Genomic DNA, 14,220 nt, shown 5'->3' on the forward strand with positions numbered 1-14,220 from the left:
AACCATCTCAGTCTGCCTTCTCTGTCCTTCTCTCCAAAACATCTAACATGCGCTGTTCCTCTGCAAGACTCATTCCTGATCCTATCCATCCTGGTCACTCCCAAAGAGAACCTCAACATCCTCATCTCTGCGATTTCTAGCTCTGCCACCTGTCTTTTGGTCATTGTAACTGTTTCTAGGCCACACAGCATCACTGGTCTCACCACTGTCTTGTGCACTTTCCTTTCTTTCTAGCTGATAGTCTTCAATCGCATAGTACCCCTGACATTTTTATCCACTCATTTCAACCTGCTTTAACCTGTTTATTTACATCTTTATTTCCACACTCTCCATTGCTCTGGACTGTCGACCCTAATACTTAAGATTATCCACCTTCTTGATCTCCACTCCCTGTAGCCCCAAAGTTCCACTTGGGTCCCTCTCATTCAGACACATATATTCTGTCTTGCTGCAACTAACTGTCATTCCTCTCCCTTCCGGAGCATAACTCCACCTCTCTAGATTTTTCTCCACTTGTTCCTGGCTCTCACTACAAATCAGAATTTCATCCGCAAACATCATAGTCCATGGAAATCTTGTCTAATCTCATCTGTCAGCCTGTACATCACCACTGAAAACAGCCCCACCTCCAACTTTAGCTTCTCTGTCACACATACAGAACACCTCACCACTGTCTCACGTTTCACATACATGTCCTGCACCAGTCTAGCATACTTCTCTGCCACCCCAGACTTTTTCATACAATACCATTGGTCATCTCTTGGCTCACCATTGTATGCTCTTTCTGGGTTTACAAAGCCACAATGCCTCATCCTCTTACCTTCTCTGTACTTTTCTATAAGCATTTTTGAAGCAAATACTGAATCTGTAGTACTGCTGCTCACAAATGCTGACTTCTGCTCTCTGGCTAGTTTCCACTACTCTTTCCGAAAACTTTATTGTATGGCTCATCAACTTTATACCTCGATAGGGATGTGCAATTTGGCACATGTAACTTATTCTTAAAATTGGGCACCATTACACATCATCTCTGTTCCTCGGGCATCTTCTCACTCTCTGAGATCCTGTTGAATAATTTGAGTCAGAAACTACTGCACTCCTAGACAATTCCATACCTCCACAGGTATATCATCAGGTACAAGTGCCTTTACACTCTTCATCCCCTTTAATGCTTTCCTCACTTCACCTTTACTAATCTCTGCTACTTTGCAGTCCACAGTAGTCGCTTCTACCTTTCCTTCTTTTTCATTTTCCTCATTTATCAAGTCTTTAAACTTTTCTTTCCATCCCATCATTCTTATAGCATCTGTCAATACATTTCCCTCTCTATCCGTAATCAGCCAAACTTGCTGTACATCCTTTCCATTACTATCTCTCTGTTTTGCCAACCTGTATAAATCTCTCTCCCTCCTTACTGTCCAACCAAGTATACAAGTTATCATAATCCCTTTGTTTTGCCTTTGCTACCTCTATCCTTACCTTATGCTGTATTTCCCTGTACCCCTGTCTGTTCTCTTCAATCCCCTCAGTGTCCCACTTCTTCTTTTCTAACCACCTCCTCATTCCACCACCAAGTCTCATTATCTACTTTCCTTCCAGTCGACACACCTAGTACAGTAGTTGGCCGGTCAGTTCTCCCTGATCACCCAGTGTCTTTTTCAACTCCTCCCTGAAAATCATACAACACTCTTCTCTTGTCAGCTTCCACCACTTTGTCCTCTACGCTCCCTTTGTCCTCCTGATTTTCGTTGTCACCAGAGTCATCCTACAAACCACCATCCTATGCTGTCTGGCTACACTCTCACCTACAACAACTTTGCAATAGCTGATCTTCAGATTACCTTGTCTAAACAAGATGTAGTCTATCTGCATGCCCCTACCTCCGCTCTTATAAGTTATCCTATGTTCCTGTCTTTTCTGGAAAAAAAATATTCACGACAGCCATTTACATTCTTTTTGCAAAGTCTATAACCATCCGTCACTCTGCATTCCCATCCTGGATACCGAACCTGCCAATCACTTCTTCATCAGCGCTATTACTTGCACCAACATATCCATTGAAGTCTGCACCAATTATCACTCTCATCTCTGAGGATATTCTGCATCACTTCTTCGAACTCATCCAAGAACTCCTCCGTCTCCTCTCACTCACATCCCACCTGTGGGACATAGCCATTAACAACACTAAGCATCACATCTTCAATTTCCAGATTCAGACTCACCAGTCTATTTTCTTTTCACCTCCAGAACATTCCTACCAAACTCCTCCTTCAAGATAACTCCTAATCCATTTCTCCTCCTGTCAGTACCATGACAGTACAACTTAAAACCTGCTCCTAAGCTTCTCGCCTGCCTACTTTTCCACCTGATCTTCTGGACACAGTCTGACCATCTGTGCATCATGTCAACCAACTCTCTACCTTTCCTGTTATCGTCCCAATATTCAAACTCCCTACTCTTGTCTTTCCTCTTCTCTCCCTGCTTCCAAAACATGCCTTCCTCCTTTCCTTCTTAGACCCACAGCAGCCCAATTTCAACTGGTAACCTCTAGGTTTTCAGCACCAATGGTGGTCATTGTGAGCCCAGGCCTTGACCGCTCTGGTATGAGATTCTTAGGTTTGATTGGCATGTTGGGTTTTGACACACGTTTTATGCTTGATGCTCTTCCTGACACAAACCTCTGCATTTATCTGGACTTGGGACCAAGATAAAACTGAAAAAAGTAAACTTTTATAATAAAGGAACTGTAGCGGTTTAATATCTTGTTTTTTCAACATGTTGTACTCACAACATTTTCATGAACACCTTATAAAGTTTTGAAGAAAAAATACTGGGAAGTGTCATACTCAACATTAAGACCATCATTAAACAATGCTAAATCACAATATTAAATGTAGATCCTGAAGAAAGTTTTCTAAAAAAAAAAAATAAAATTACCTATCATTCAAGTATACAATCCCATGAAATGTGATGAAATATTCTACAGTCAATGACAAGCGTTTCTGTTTTCGAGTAGTGTTTTGTTTTTAACTTAGTTAGCAACCTTTAATTTAGTTTTGCAGCAAGTGACCCACAATGTTTTGATTCCCACTACAAAATCCACACATCCTAGAGGTGCCCATACTTTCCATTTTAATACACAGACACACACATACATATATAAATACATAAATTTGTATAAGTTTTTCTTGGTTTTGGCTTTAACCTAAACAACATTCAACATAAACAAGCAAGTAGACTGATGTACTTGGTGAAAATGTAGGTAGGATGAAAAAAGCCAATAAATTGATCTTTAACGTAATTTTATCAGAGAAAGATCTAATAACACACCAAATAAAATAAAAAAAAAAGTACTGAAACAATATGACATGGATATTAATATCGACAGAATCTCCTCTAGGTCTGTGTCATTTCTGCTGGCAGCGGCTTCTGATAGGCAGGAAAGGCAGTCCACAAGCTCAGCAAAAACTGTACCGGTGCCATTAAATATTAGTTTAACATGAATAAACTTAGCTCAAGCACATTCTGACTTTGAAAGCTGAGGTGCTGGGTAAAAAGTACATCCGACAGAATTCAAATAAGTCAAATCGAAAACATTTAGAGGAGATTCACAATGAAAAATAACAGTAAGATAGATTCCAGTTAAATATTTGAGGAATCTAGTGGATTACATAGATACAAATCAGAGAAGTGAATCAGCAATCTGTGCTGTATTTCAAATGTCAACAAAACTGTAATTATCATACTGACATTTTGGCAGCACAAACATTTGGCCAGTGTTAAATTCAGCAGGTTATGCAGGATAAGAGTCAGCGACAATTGCTTATGCCTTAATAGCTCACCATATATTCATTAAAACTGAGATTTCTTTTTCCAGGTCCAATTGATTTTTAAAACTTGTTTACCAGATTGCAGACAGTGCTTTGGTTAATTTGTTCTTAATTGTAACAAGGAGAGGGAGATAAGATAATAAGGGAGAGGTTTCCAGTTTATAGTGACATTTTAACAACGAACCCACTCAAGATACAAAAACCTCATTAACCCACTGAAAGCAAAACGTCATGCAGACCTCCACAGGATATTTAGTCTCTTGAAGAAGATAGTCAGTTCCATTCCATTTACAAAGCTGAACAGTCATTATCTTCTGTAAAGACCATATTCAGGAATTACAAGAACATCAATCAATCCTGATATCACACTGAATTAAAGGAGGAAAAAAAGTGACTGCTGCTGAATTTATTTCAGAAGCACAAGCTATAGTGGCAATGATTGCAGCCGTACAACAAGGATTTAAGGCAAATACTGGTCAGCACCAAGCCACATGTCAGAGCATCCAGACATTTTGGATGGTTCAGTTAAGGAGAAGAGAGACGTATATTTCACTTGTCCTGCATTTTTTCCAGAATTGGTACAATCATATCAAACTTGGGCCTCTTTGCCGGGTCCTCATTCATGCATATCTTCATGAGCTTGCAAATGTGAGGTGAGATGCCAGGGGGGATTGTTGGCCTCAAACCCTCCAAGGCAACCTGAAAGACACAAGATCCAAAAACTAAGGTTGATTACAAATACATAGTCTGAGCTGCGGTGTGATAATTTACTTTGACAAGATATATTTGATCAGTTGTGAACTCTCATGAGGCTGAGCTTTTCAAACCTTCATGCCAATTTCCATGTTGGATAGGTCAGCAAAGGGCACCTCCCTGGTCACCAATTCCCAAAGCAGAACGGCAAAGCTCCACATGTCTGCAGACCTACGGTTGATCTCTTCTGGCTTCTTCTGTAGGGCTAAGCAACACAAAGCTCATTGAAGTAAAGACACATCATTATAACACAGGATTGCAGTACTTCAATACTGTGGTTTTTGGCCGATGGGCAATGTCATAATTGATCAGCGATTACCGACTCATGTTTAGGAACTATTTTTTCCAGATAAGCTTTTTGGCTATGTGGAGGTTTAAGTATTCCTCAGTGCTTTGAAAACTACACTAAGCAACTCCTTTTAACAGCATAACACACATGCAGATAAACCTTTTTTTGAAAAAATATGGATCCCAGAGGAGAGCAGCTCATCTTTAAGTCTATCTGAATAAGCAATGACATCTAATTGTACTTTCCTCAGTGCAAAAACATTGAAGATACATTGGTGCTTTATAAAATATCCAATATTCCTTTGGTGCACTAACATTAGTTGACAGGTGACAAAACTGCATGCCAATATAATGATACATTCTGTAGGGAAATAGGTAAAATTATCCTATACTATCAAAGAGTTTGAGTTTGTAATCAGTTTATGTTTCTGGCCAACTTAGATGTATAGAGTATCTCAAGCTGAAATGAGCTGCAGATTACATTTGATTTTGCTAATGTCTGGAGATTCTTGCATTCATCATTCATGCTCCATCTTGTGTGGCTTCAGCTGTCACCCTGGATCTGTGCTGAGTGAGTGATGCCTACCCTCAGGGGCTACCCAGGCAGGCGAGTACATTCTGCCAGGACACTGGAAGGAGAACTTGACGTCTGCCATGCTGATCCTAGCTGTCATGTCTTCATCTATCTGTGCAAATGTGAAACAAGGAGTACAATGTCACTTTTAAGTGTAAGAGACATTGCATGCTCTCCTTGACAGCTTTTTATTCCAACAACATATCTTGTCAGGATACATGCATGATACAAAACTATTAGGGACAATATTAACCACACACCCATAGGGTCTTCATCAGCCAGTAATGTTGCATTGAACTCTGCACCGGCATGCTTTACTGCTATCACTTTAAATGCTGTGCACCTTAACTTTTTGATCTTTGTATTAACCCTTTTGGTTTAGATATTTGTAATTCTACTACTGCACTGTGGGTCTCTCAATTTAAATTCTCTGAATGTGTGCAAAATATGGCAGTATTGACAAAGTTGACCTGTCTTTTGACATCTTACCATAACACTCTTGCTATTAAGATAATGGCGAGGGATCATGGGTTCAAGTGTGTGCAAAAAGGCCATTCCACAGGCGATGTCCAAGGCAAACTTCACTGCCTGAGTCTGATCCACCACAAAATCTGACAGAGAGACAAATATTGACAGAGTTCATCTATCCTTACTTTCATTGTGAAACAAAGTGACATTGAAATTACTAGACTACTGACAGTGATGACAACAAAAATGGCAAAAGCTTCACTGCAATAAATCACAAATTCAGTTCAGACCACAGGAAACGTACTCACTGGTGCCTTCATGCAGCACGTTGTAGAGGGAGCCATAAGGCATCCAGTGTGTGATTATTATGGGGTGAGATGGGGGTGGAGACTGACATGCTCCCAACACAGGTAGGACATTTGGGTGAGAAAAAATCCTGGGGTTGGGCCCAACCGGGAAACACAGGGGAGAGGAAGATGGAAAAACCAGAGCCAGACCCCACAAGATTTGACATAGACAGGTTTGTACAAGATGTAACTCAACCATTTTTTTAAACTAAGAGTTTAGTTTAAGATAATGCAAACATACAAATGAATGACCACAGAATCATAGCCAGGATCATGTCCTGACTGAACTATTTACCGGAGTTTGGGATACTCCTCGTTGAAGTCTCTGCTCTTCCGTGTGGTCCACTCACGAACTTTTAACACCTTAATAACAATTTCATTTCCTTGCCAGCGTCCTTGCCACAGCTACACGCACAAATCATTTTAGGGAAAATGTATCAGCATGTACTTTGATGGTACACCAAACTTTTTCCACATGAACTTCCAGCATTATAAAAAAGGTAATTTGATATAAAATACCTCTCCAGATTGGTTCTCGTTTATTTTTGCCAGGAGATTGAGCTGTTTGTAGTCTATGCCTGCATGTTTGTTCAAAGTGCCATTACCTGAAAACACAACATGAACAAGATACTACAGTTAAACCAATGCCTAATATGACAACTATTCTAACAACTGCAAATGAAAAATATGAACTTAAGATACGCTGAAACTTGAAAATTACCCCTGAACTTTTTGATGGTTTCTGTATTTGTTGGACTTACGAGGGCGAGTTCTGGTGGTGCCTTTCCAAAAAGTATCCTTGTAGGGGATTTTAGTCAGGTTCTGTCCCATTTTCTCTGCTTTATCTAAATTAAAGAGGGGGAAATAAATGAATGAATGAATGAATGAATGAATGAATGAATGAATGAATGAATGAATAGAGCAATACAATAACTGACTCGCAGATATAATTGAGAGGTGAGGGGTCAAATGGGATACCTTTAAGAAGTTCTCGCAAGTTAGGCTTGGCTTTATCCAGAGGAGTTTCACCATATTTGTTACAGATGCTCACCTGAGCTCCATTAATCACAAGGTCCTAAAAGAAATAAAACAAGAGTCAAGGATGTTTGGATAGTTGTATGGTACAAAAACAACAAATCAACGAAGGAGTGACCTATTTAACACCACCAGGGGTCGCACTAACCTCAGCCACAAGGTCTTGGCCCCAGAAGCAAGCATAATGCAGTGGTGTGTTCCCATGTTCGTTGGCTGCATTGGTGTCTGCTTTGCACTGGATCAGCTTAGAGAATTAGAAATTAATGATTTACAGACAAACATGGCTGGACAAATAATGTTTTGAATGTATACAAGGTTGAACTTTAAATGTTAACAGAAAAAAAAATCATGGCAGCTTTTCGTTTACTGCAATCTAATACCAGAGGAATATCCAGTTATACTTATCTACTGTCAGGCAGCACTTCTAAATCGGACACTCAGGAGCAGATATTCTCGTTTCATAGCATTGCACATATTCATGCACATTGAGCTGAATACTTGATGTCTGTAGTTTTGGTAGACACTGCAGGCTTTCAACAATACAACTCTCAAACTGACCATGACAGGATACATTTCCATTTCAACAAACACTGATGCTCAAATACAAAACTGAGTCAATTTATTTTAAATACAAATAAGTGAATTATAACTTTGAAAGAACACATTTCTTCAACAAACCCGTTGAAAGGTCAGAGGAGTTTTCCAAGATCTGTTCTCAGAATGTCAACAAAGGCCCTCATCGGTTACTGATGATTTATTTATATTCAAAAGAAAATTTGCTGCCCTCTCATTCTGTTATTGACAAAATAAATTGTGATCTATAAGTGACTTTCAATGACAAAAATCCACAAATTTACACTTCACACTGACTAATTATAAGATATACTTTATTGATGACTGTGCACTTTCTCCATTTTGAACTTGCTGAATGGAGAACAGCAAGAACAGACATGATCTGTCTCTAGCAGTTGGAGATATCCTTAAGGTTTCATACTAATCTGTTTTTATGAGACAACCTTAAAGAGATATATCACATGTACCTGAGTGCAATGGTGAGACTCAAATCAGATTCAAAATACCTTCAAAATACCGTTTTTAACATGCACATTCAGCACAGTATACTTAAGTAATGTTGTCATGTCAGGTTTTCACCATTCTAACTAATGCAGAAAATGATAAAAACTAAGAGTGGATCATTTTTATTCAATTTTCCAAATGTTAAGACAAATAGTACCTTTCCCACAATATCGCGATGTCCATGGCTGGAAGCCAGGTGCAGGGGTGTGTCGTCACCACGGTTCATGACATTAATGCGAGCCCCTCTCATGATAAGCATGTCCACCACATTAGAGCGTCCCTCCCTGCATGCCCAATGCAAAGGACTGAAGCCATGGTCATCTCTGCAAAGACAGCAGGACTTGCATCAGTATGGACTAAACACTTGTCACAGAAAGGAATGACTGACTCAATAAGAAAATTGGTCATGCATTGACTGAGAACAAATGAAAAATACATCTACTCTACCTGACATCTATGCTGTGTAACGGTACAAGACCAAGGTTCAAACTGACTTAAAAACACACCACCAGGAAGCATATTGTTTCATGTTAACAATCAAGTTGTGCTCATTCAATCAATTAATTCATCATGTTAATCTAAATTCCAGTCAAAGTTGACATGTCACTCAGGGTGAGAAAACAGCGAATAAGCTTCAATAATTCATCAGTCATGCAGAAGGGATGCTGTCACTTAGGACACATAGCATTGATCATGTCTGAGTAACTGATTTCACAACAGAAAAAGGACCACGGACAAAGAGACAAAGGTGTTAAGCAACTGAGATATATCAGATAAGGGTCATTCAGCCTTCCTCTATAAGTGTAACACACAACACCTGTTGTGTCATTCCATTATGTCTCATTTCCATGTCCTCTGCTGGCTGGTGTCACCTTCCCCCTCCTCTGAAGTTCCCAACTCCTTTATCCTACCGCAGATGGATTAAGCTAGCGATATCTGGCACTCTACAACAATTGCTAACAAGTGTGCCATTAGCTATGTGTGCCCACAAACTATTGAATCCTCCAAGGAATAAGGAGGACCTGTGAGGAGCCAGGCAGTAAAATATGTAATATGTATAAAATGTGAGACAACAGAAGAAGTTTTCTGAATCCGAACCCCTGGTCACCATTTTCACTGACTTATATGAACATTTCCTGCAGATATCTTCAAAGAACACATGGGGTCCCATAGAGACCCTCGGTCACGCAACACATACCTATCTGTGTATCTTGGAAGTCACACCTTAACTGTTTTATGACCCTACTCTCCAATTAAAACCCCTGCAAAGGCATTTATCTTCATTAAAGAAGGTTTAAAACCCCACTGATTCCCTTCTAATTCCTTTTTTTGGTTTGTTTTTTTTATTCTTGAGCCTATTCAAAATAAAATAAGCTCCCAGGATTATGACACATTTATAGCTTAATTCCGAAGTAGCAGGAAAAGAGCCATGACAAGTATCAGGTTTGTCTGAATAACTGCATAATCATAGCCATATGCAAAACTTCAATCTGGAGAAAACCAAAAGTTGCAATGACACTTGTAAAATAAATCCACAAATACCATACCTATTTACCAACCATAAAGTGAGTAAAATCAATGAAGGTGACTTTTACAGAAGGTGAAATCTACTGTAATTAATATGAAAAGTGCTTGGAAAACCTAAAAAGAGCATAGCATTTTTCCCTCTTGTCACTTCCAAATTGCATGTTTTAAGTATCTGAGTAGAGGACAGATACTACCACTTTATTTTCTTATTTAATACCATCGCTGTAACTGTGTTTTTATAGTGGAGATTTTCCTTAAAGCTTGCTTCATCCACACACCTCGCAGACACTTGAGAGCCATGTTTTTCTCCAGCTCAACCTTGCCACACAGGCTGTGCTCATTTATTTCCGGCCCATCCACCTGCTAAAAACCTTCAGTTGGGCAAACGGAACTACCAGGCGAAGAGTCCCTGTCTATGTTTTAAGTACAATTACTCCTCAGACTAAAAATAATCAGAATCAGAAATACTTTTTAAATCCCATCGGAAATTGAGTATATACAAAAGTCTTAAATGTATTACAATATATAATAAAGAAATACCTTGAGCTAGACCTTAGATTTAAAATTACAGACGAGCAGAATTAGACCAGTATCAAACACAAGACCCTTTGTTTCTTTAACAAAAAAATGTCAGGACTAAATAATACCAGCCCTTGACGTGTGACCCTGGAACCTTGGTAGGTTCATTCTACTCCCCTGACAAAAGGGGTTATATTTAAACTCAGTGTTCTATGTCCAAACAAAGAAGGCGCAACCCAAATCCATATAACAGGTATCAGTGAGAGTAATGAGTAATACCTGCTCTGTGATGTGTGATACTCACACCATAAAATTCCACACAACTTGTTCAGAGTAAAATGTGGCCAGTAACATTAATTTATATCAAAATTAATTTGAACTACGATGTCAACCCTCTCTATTTTAGTAGAAAATACAGAAGAAAACACTTTATATCTTAATTGTGAACCACATTATAAATTTCATACCTAAATGAGAGAACCCAACATAAATCTCAGCCCTGTTAAGCACTGAAATTGTCAAACTACTAATTTCTTACAACAGAAAAAGGAAAATCCTCTATATTGCAACACTGATTTCTTTTAAACAGTTGAAGATGAAATATGATGACAATTAACTTGTTCAGCCTTCTATTAGAAAATGCTGTGTACAAAATATGAGGGGAAACCCAAGAGTCATATTTAAACATACAAATTAATTCACCAGCTCAATGGGAAAAATAATACCACTTGCCCAAGTGGTAGGATAGCAGATTCCTACAAAGATCCCTGTTGGGTGGCAGTCACTCACTCGGAGCACTGCCAAGTTTTTCTTAACAGAATCAACTGAGGCAACAGATGAAGCTTGAGACTAACTGACCAACTGTGGCCAAGATGGAGATAGCCTATTCCCTGAACATCAACTTCTGCAAAAGTCTGTGTGAGATGACTACATGTAAGACTCGAGTCTTTTTCTTTAATGAAGCCTGAATTTAATGGCAAATGGAAACTGACTAACTATTGTCAAAGCATACTTCCTGTCCTAGTTTGGAGTAATTCCACTTGCATCCTTGCTAGAAGGAAATGAGTTCATACTCAGGCCACAATCTATTTATGAGAAATTATGCAAACTCTAAGCCTGCATGTGAAAACAGGTTTGACAATGCAAACTAACCAAAAAATAGACACTGCTATGAATGTTTTTTTTCCTCCCATCAAGATTATTTAGGAACAAAAATTACCATTATGGAAAGTCACTGTGTCATTGAAAAAGAAATTAAGTTTGACAAAGAGAACTTTTTATCCTGAAAGAGATAAATTGGTAATGGAAAGTTTTAACCTGAAAAGATTGTGCTGGTGCGTCTTTGCTCTGAATGTATCTTTGTTTCTCGAGATGCCTCTGCAATGAACTATATCAATCGGTCACGGAACTCTTCACCTTGCTCATCCATTGCTTCACAGACACAATTGGGCAATACATAGGACATCAGTGCGCATTTCACAATAACCCTATAGGGAAGCAGAAATAATTCATTTTGGACACTGCCTTCTTGTTCCAACAGTCACTAATTAAAGCATGCAACAACAGTTGAAGTATGGATCAAATAATAAACTGAGACCATCACTCTAAAGTCAAGTGAGCTCAGACTAGGGGGAACACAATAACCTTTTGGTAATATGATTTGAGTATGAAATAAGACCAATGCATTAAGAGCCTGATTCAAGGAGGTCCACAGCCTTATCTATCCCTGGTTTGGAGATGGTAAATGGCAACTAAAGTGAATTCATTCATCATCTATTGCTAATCATACTCAGGGTCGCAACCCCCGACCCCGAGTATGGGTTCCCGGGTTCCCCGGACCCAGAGGGAACTCACGCAGACATGAGAAGAACCTACAAACTCCAATCAGAAAGGCCTCAGTGGGAATCAAATCAGTGTCCTTGTTGCTGTGATTTGGGGGTCCTAACCCCTGAGCCACCTTGCTGTCCAATCAAAAATACAACTGAACAAAAAAAAAAAAAACGTTAAAACATACTGTTGCTCACCCTTGGTTGAGGTCATTTTCTGTATTATCTAACCATAACCGAACTGCCACGGCATTGCCCTCTCGGCACTGTGTGAAGATATCGTCCATTTTGACTGGTAAATTCTTCTTCTCTTGTGATGCAACTGCTGGAGGCTGAACTGATCTAAGACAGGTGAGCCAGGTAGACGGAGAGGGTCTGTGGGATACTGTCCAGCATCAGTCCCTCCACCAGAAAAGTGAGGGACACGATCAGACCCACTGCAAAACTCCAACAACCCTGAAAAACAGCAAATAGAAAGTGAGTTGCCCAGGGATCACTCCAACCTTTTCAGGAAGGGGTTCCCTGTATAGACTGACAAAAGACGCCAGTTAAACAACAAGAAATTACATATTAAATAATCCAGACTAGCTGAGTAGTAGTGGGTGGGTTAGCAGTTCACCACTCTGACCCGACGCCACACACTTGGCGGTGGCAAGAACCCTGCAAATAAAGGTAGATTAAAAGATAGAAATAGCAATGCCATCTTGGATAACACCTTCCTGCTGTGGGAGTTATCTCATCTGGCAAAATTGGAAAAATACAAGTTGACGATTGGAGTTTTAACCCTTTTGCTGCCGAATTAAAATGCAGTGGTTAGTGGCAAAATCTGACAATTAAACATGAACTTTTGAAATGCCCAAGCTATGCTGTTCATCAGGCGAGTATGATGCAAAAGTAAGTAAAAGTCAAAGGTATACACCTCACAAACGAAGGCTGAGGCTGAGAGTGATAAAGATTCAGTGCACGAATGACTTAAATGGCGGCGTGGAGTATCGAGTGCTAAAAAGGGAAGCACTGATACAAAAACGTAATTAGGAAAGCATTGAGTTAGATGTAACCTATATTCATGATGACCACTTTACTGTCTGTAAAAGTCCGAATTAGCAACACTGCTAATTAACCTCGCTAACGGAATAGCTCAAGTAAACTTAGCTTGACTTCCTGACTACCCCGGATTGTACCATGGGGTGCCTCCGAACACATACTTCAACTGTGTTGTCTCAATACATGACTTAGCACCACCAAGCTGACAAAGTATTTTGGAAATTTTGTCAAATGTTGCTAGCGGGCTATGATCGGGAGCCGTGTCGTTTCAACCGTTTGACGTTAGCTGACTGAGAAGCGGAACCATCACACATAAGTCATCGATTTTTTTCCACTTCAAGGGTTTTACTTACCAGATATGTAAGCCTGTTTTTCAGATAGTCTCAGCGCACATTAGAAATGTAACGTCTTCTCATATAGATTAAATGTTGTCGGACGTCCACAACCTCACGTACGCAATTAGCCCCCCGGAGAGGAAAGAAAAACTCACGCCCCCTACATGTGCCAATGAGAACTGCTTCAGGTTCTGAAGCAATTACTGACCTCCTGAGGTAATGAGTTTCGAGAAGGAAAAACACACACTAATATCACTTTCCTGTTTTTCTTCTTCTATATTTCTCAATGTGTTTTTGTTCAGGAAATTCAAAGGCAAACAATCTTACTGTGATCACAAATCATGACAATCGATTTTGTTTTTTTCCTCAAGTTTCTTGTGAGTTTTATTAGTATGGAAAGGAGGTAAGGAAACATATTAAAGCAGGTTGGAACAGGAGGAGAAAAGTGTCAAGGGTGATGTATGATATAAGAGTATCATATAGAATGAAAGGAGAGGTGTTCAAGACAGTAGTGAGACCAGAGATTCTCTGTGGTTCAGTCATGTACAGAGGAAGGATACTGAGTATATTGGTAAAAGGATGCTGGGGGACTAGAGG

The 14,220-nt window shown here is 39.5% G+C and overlaps 1 protein-coding gene across 1 annotated transcript; it reads right to left on the reverse strand.

Annotated features, from left to right (window-relative positions):
* Window positions 1-3,109: 3,109 nt before the first annotated feature.
* On the reverse strand, window positions 3,110-13,784 carry LOC147224235 (scaffold protein ILK). The gene is made up of 13 exons (XM_086164602.1): window positions 13,642-13,784; window positions 12,443-12,700; window positions 8,530-8,695; window positions 7,444-7,539; window positions 7,239-7,335; window positions 7,022-7,105; window positions 6,780-6,865; window positions 6,556-6,665; window positions 6,222-6,349; window positions 5,935-6,056; window positions 5,458-5,557; window positions 4,658-4,788; window positions 3,110-4,529 (listed from the first exon to the last, which is right to left on the reverse strand). The coding sequence occupies exons 2-13, from the start codon at window positions 12,529-12,531 to the stop codon at window positions 4,380-4,382; spliced, it is 1,359 nt and encodes a 452-aa protein (XP_086020728.1). The 5' UTR covers window positions 12,532-12,700; window positions 13,642-13,784; the 3' UTR covers window positions 3,110-4,379.
* Between the last annotated feature and the right edge of the window lie 436 nt (window positions 13,785-14,220).

The sequence above is a fragment of the Fistularia commersonii genome, chromosome 18, assembly GCF_037954325.1.
Source record: "Fistularia commersonii isolate RoL2024-O1a breed Wild chromosome 18, RoL_Fcom_v1.0, whole genome shotgun sequence".
Classification (NCBI taxonomy): domain Eukaryota; kingdom Metazoa; phylum Chordata; class Actinopteri; order Syngnathiformes; family Fistulariidae; genus Fistularia; species Fistularia commersonii.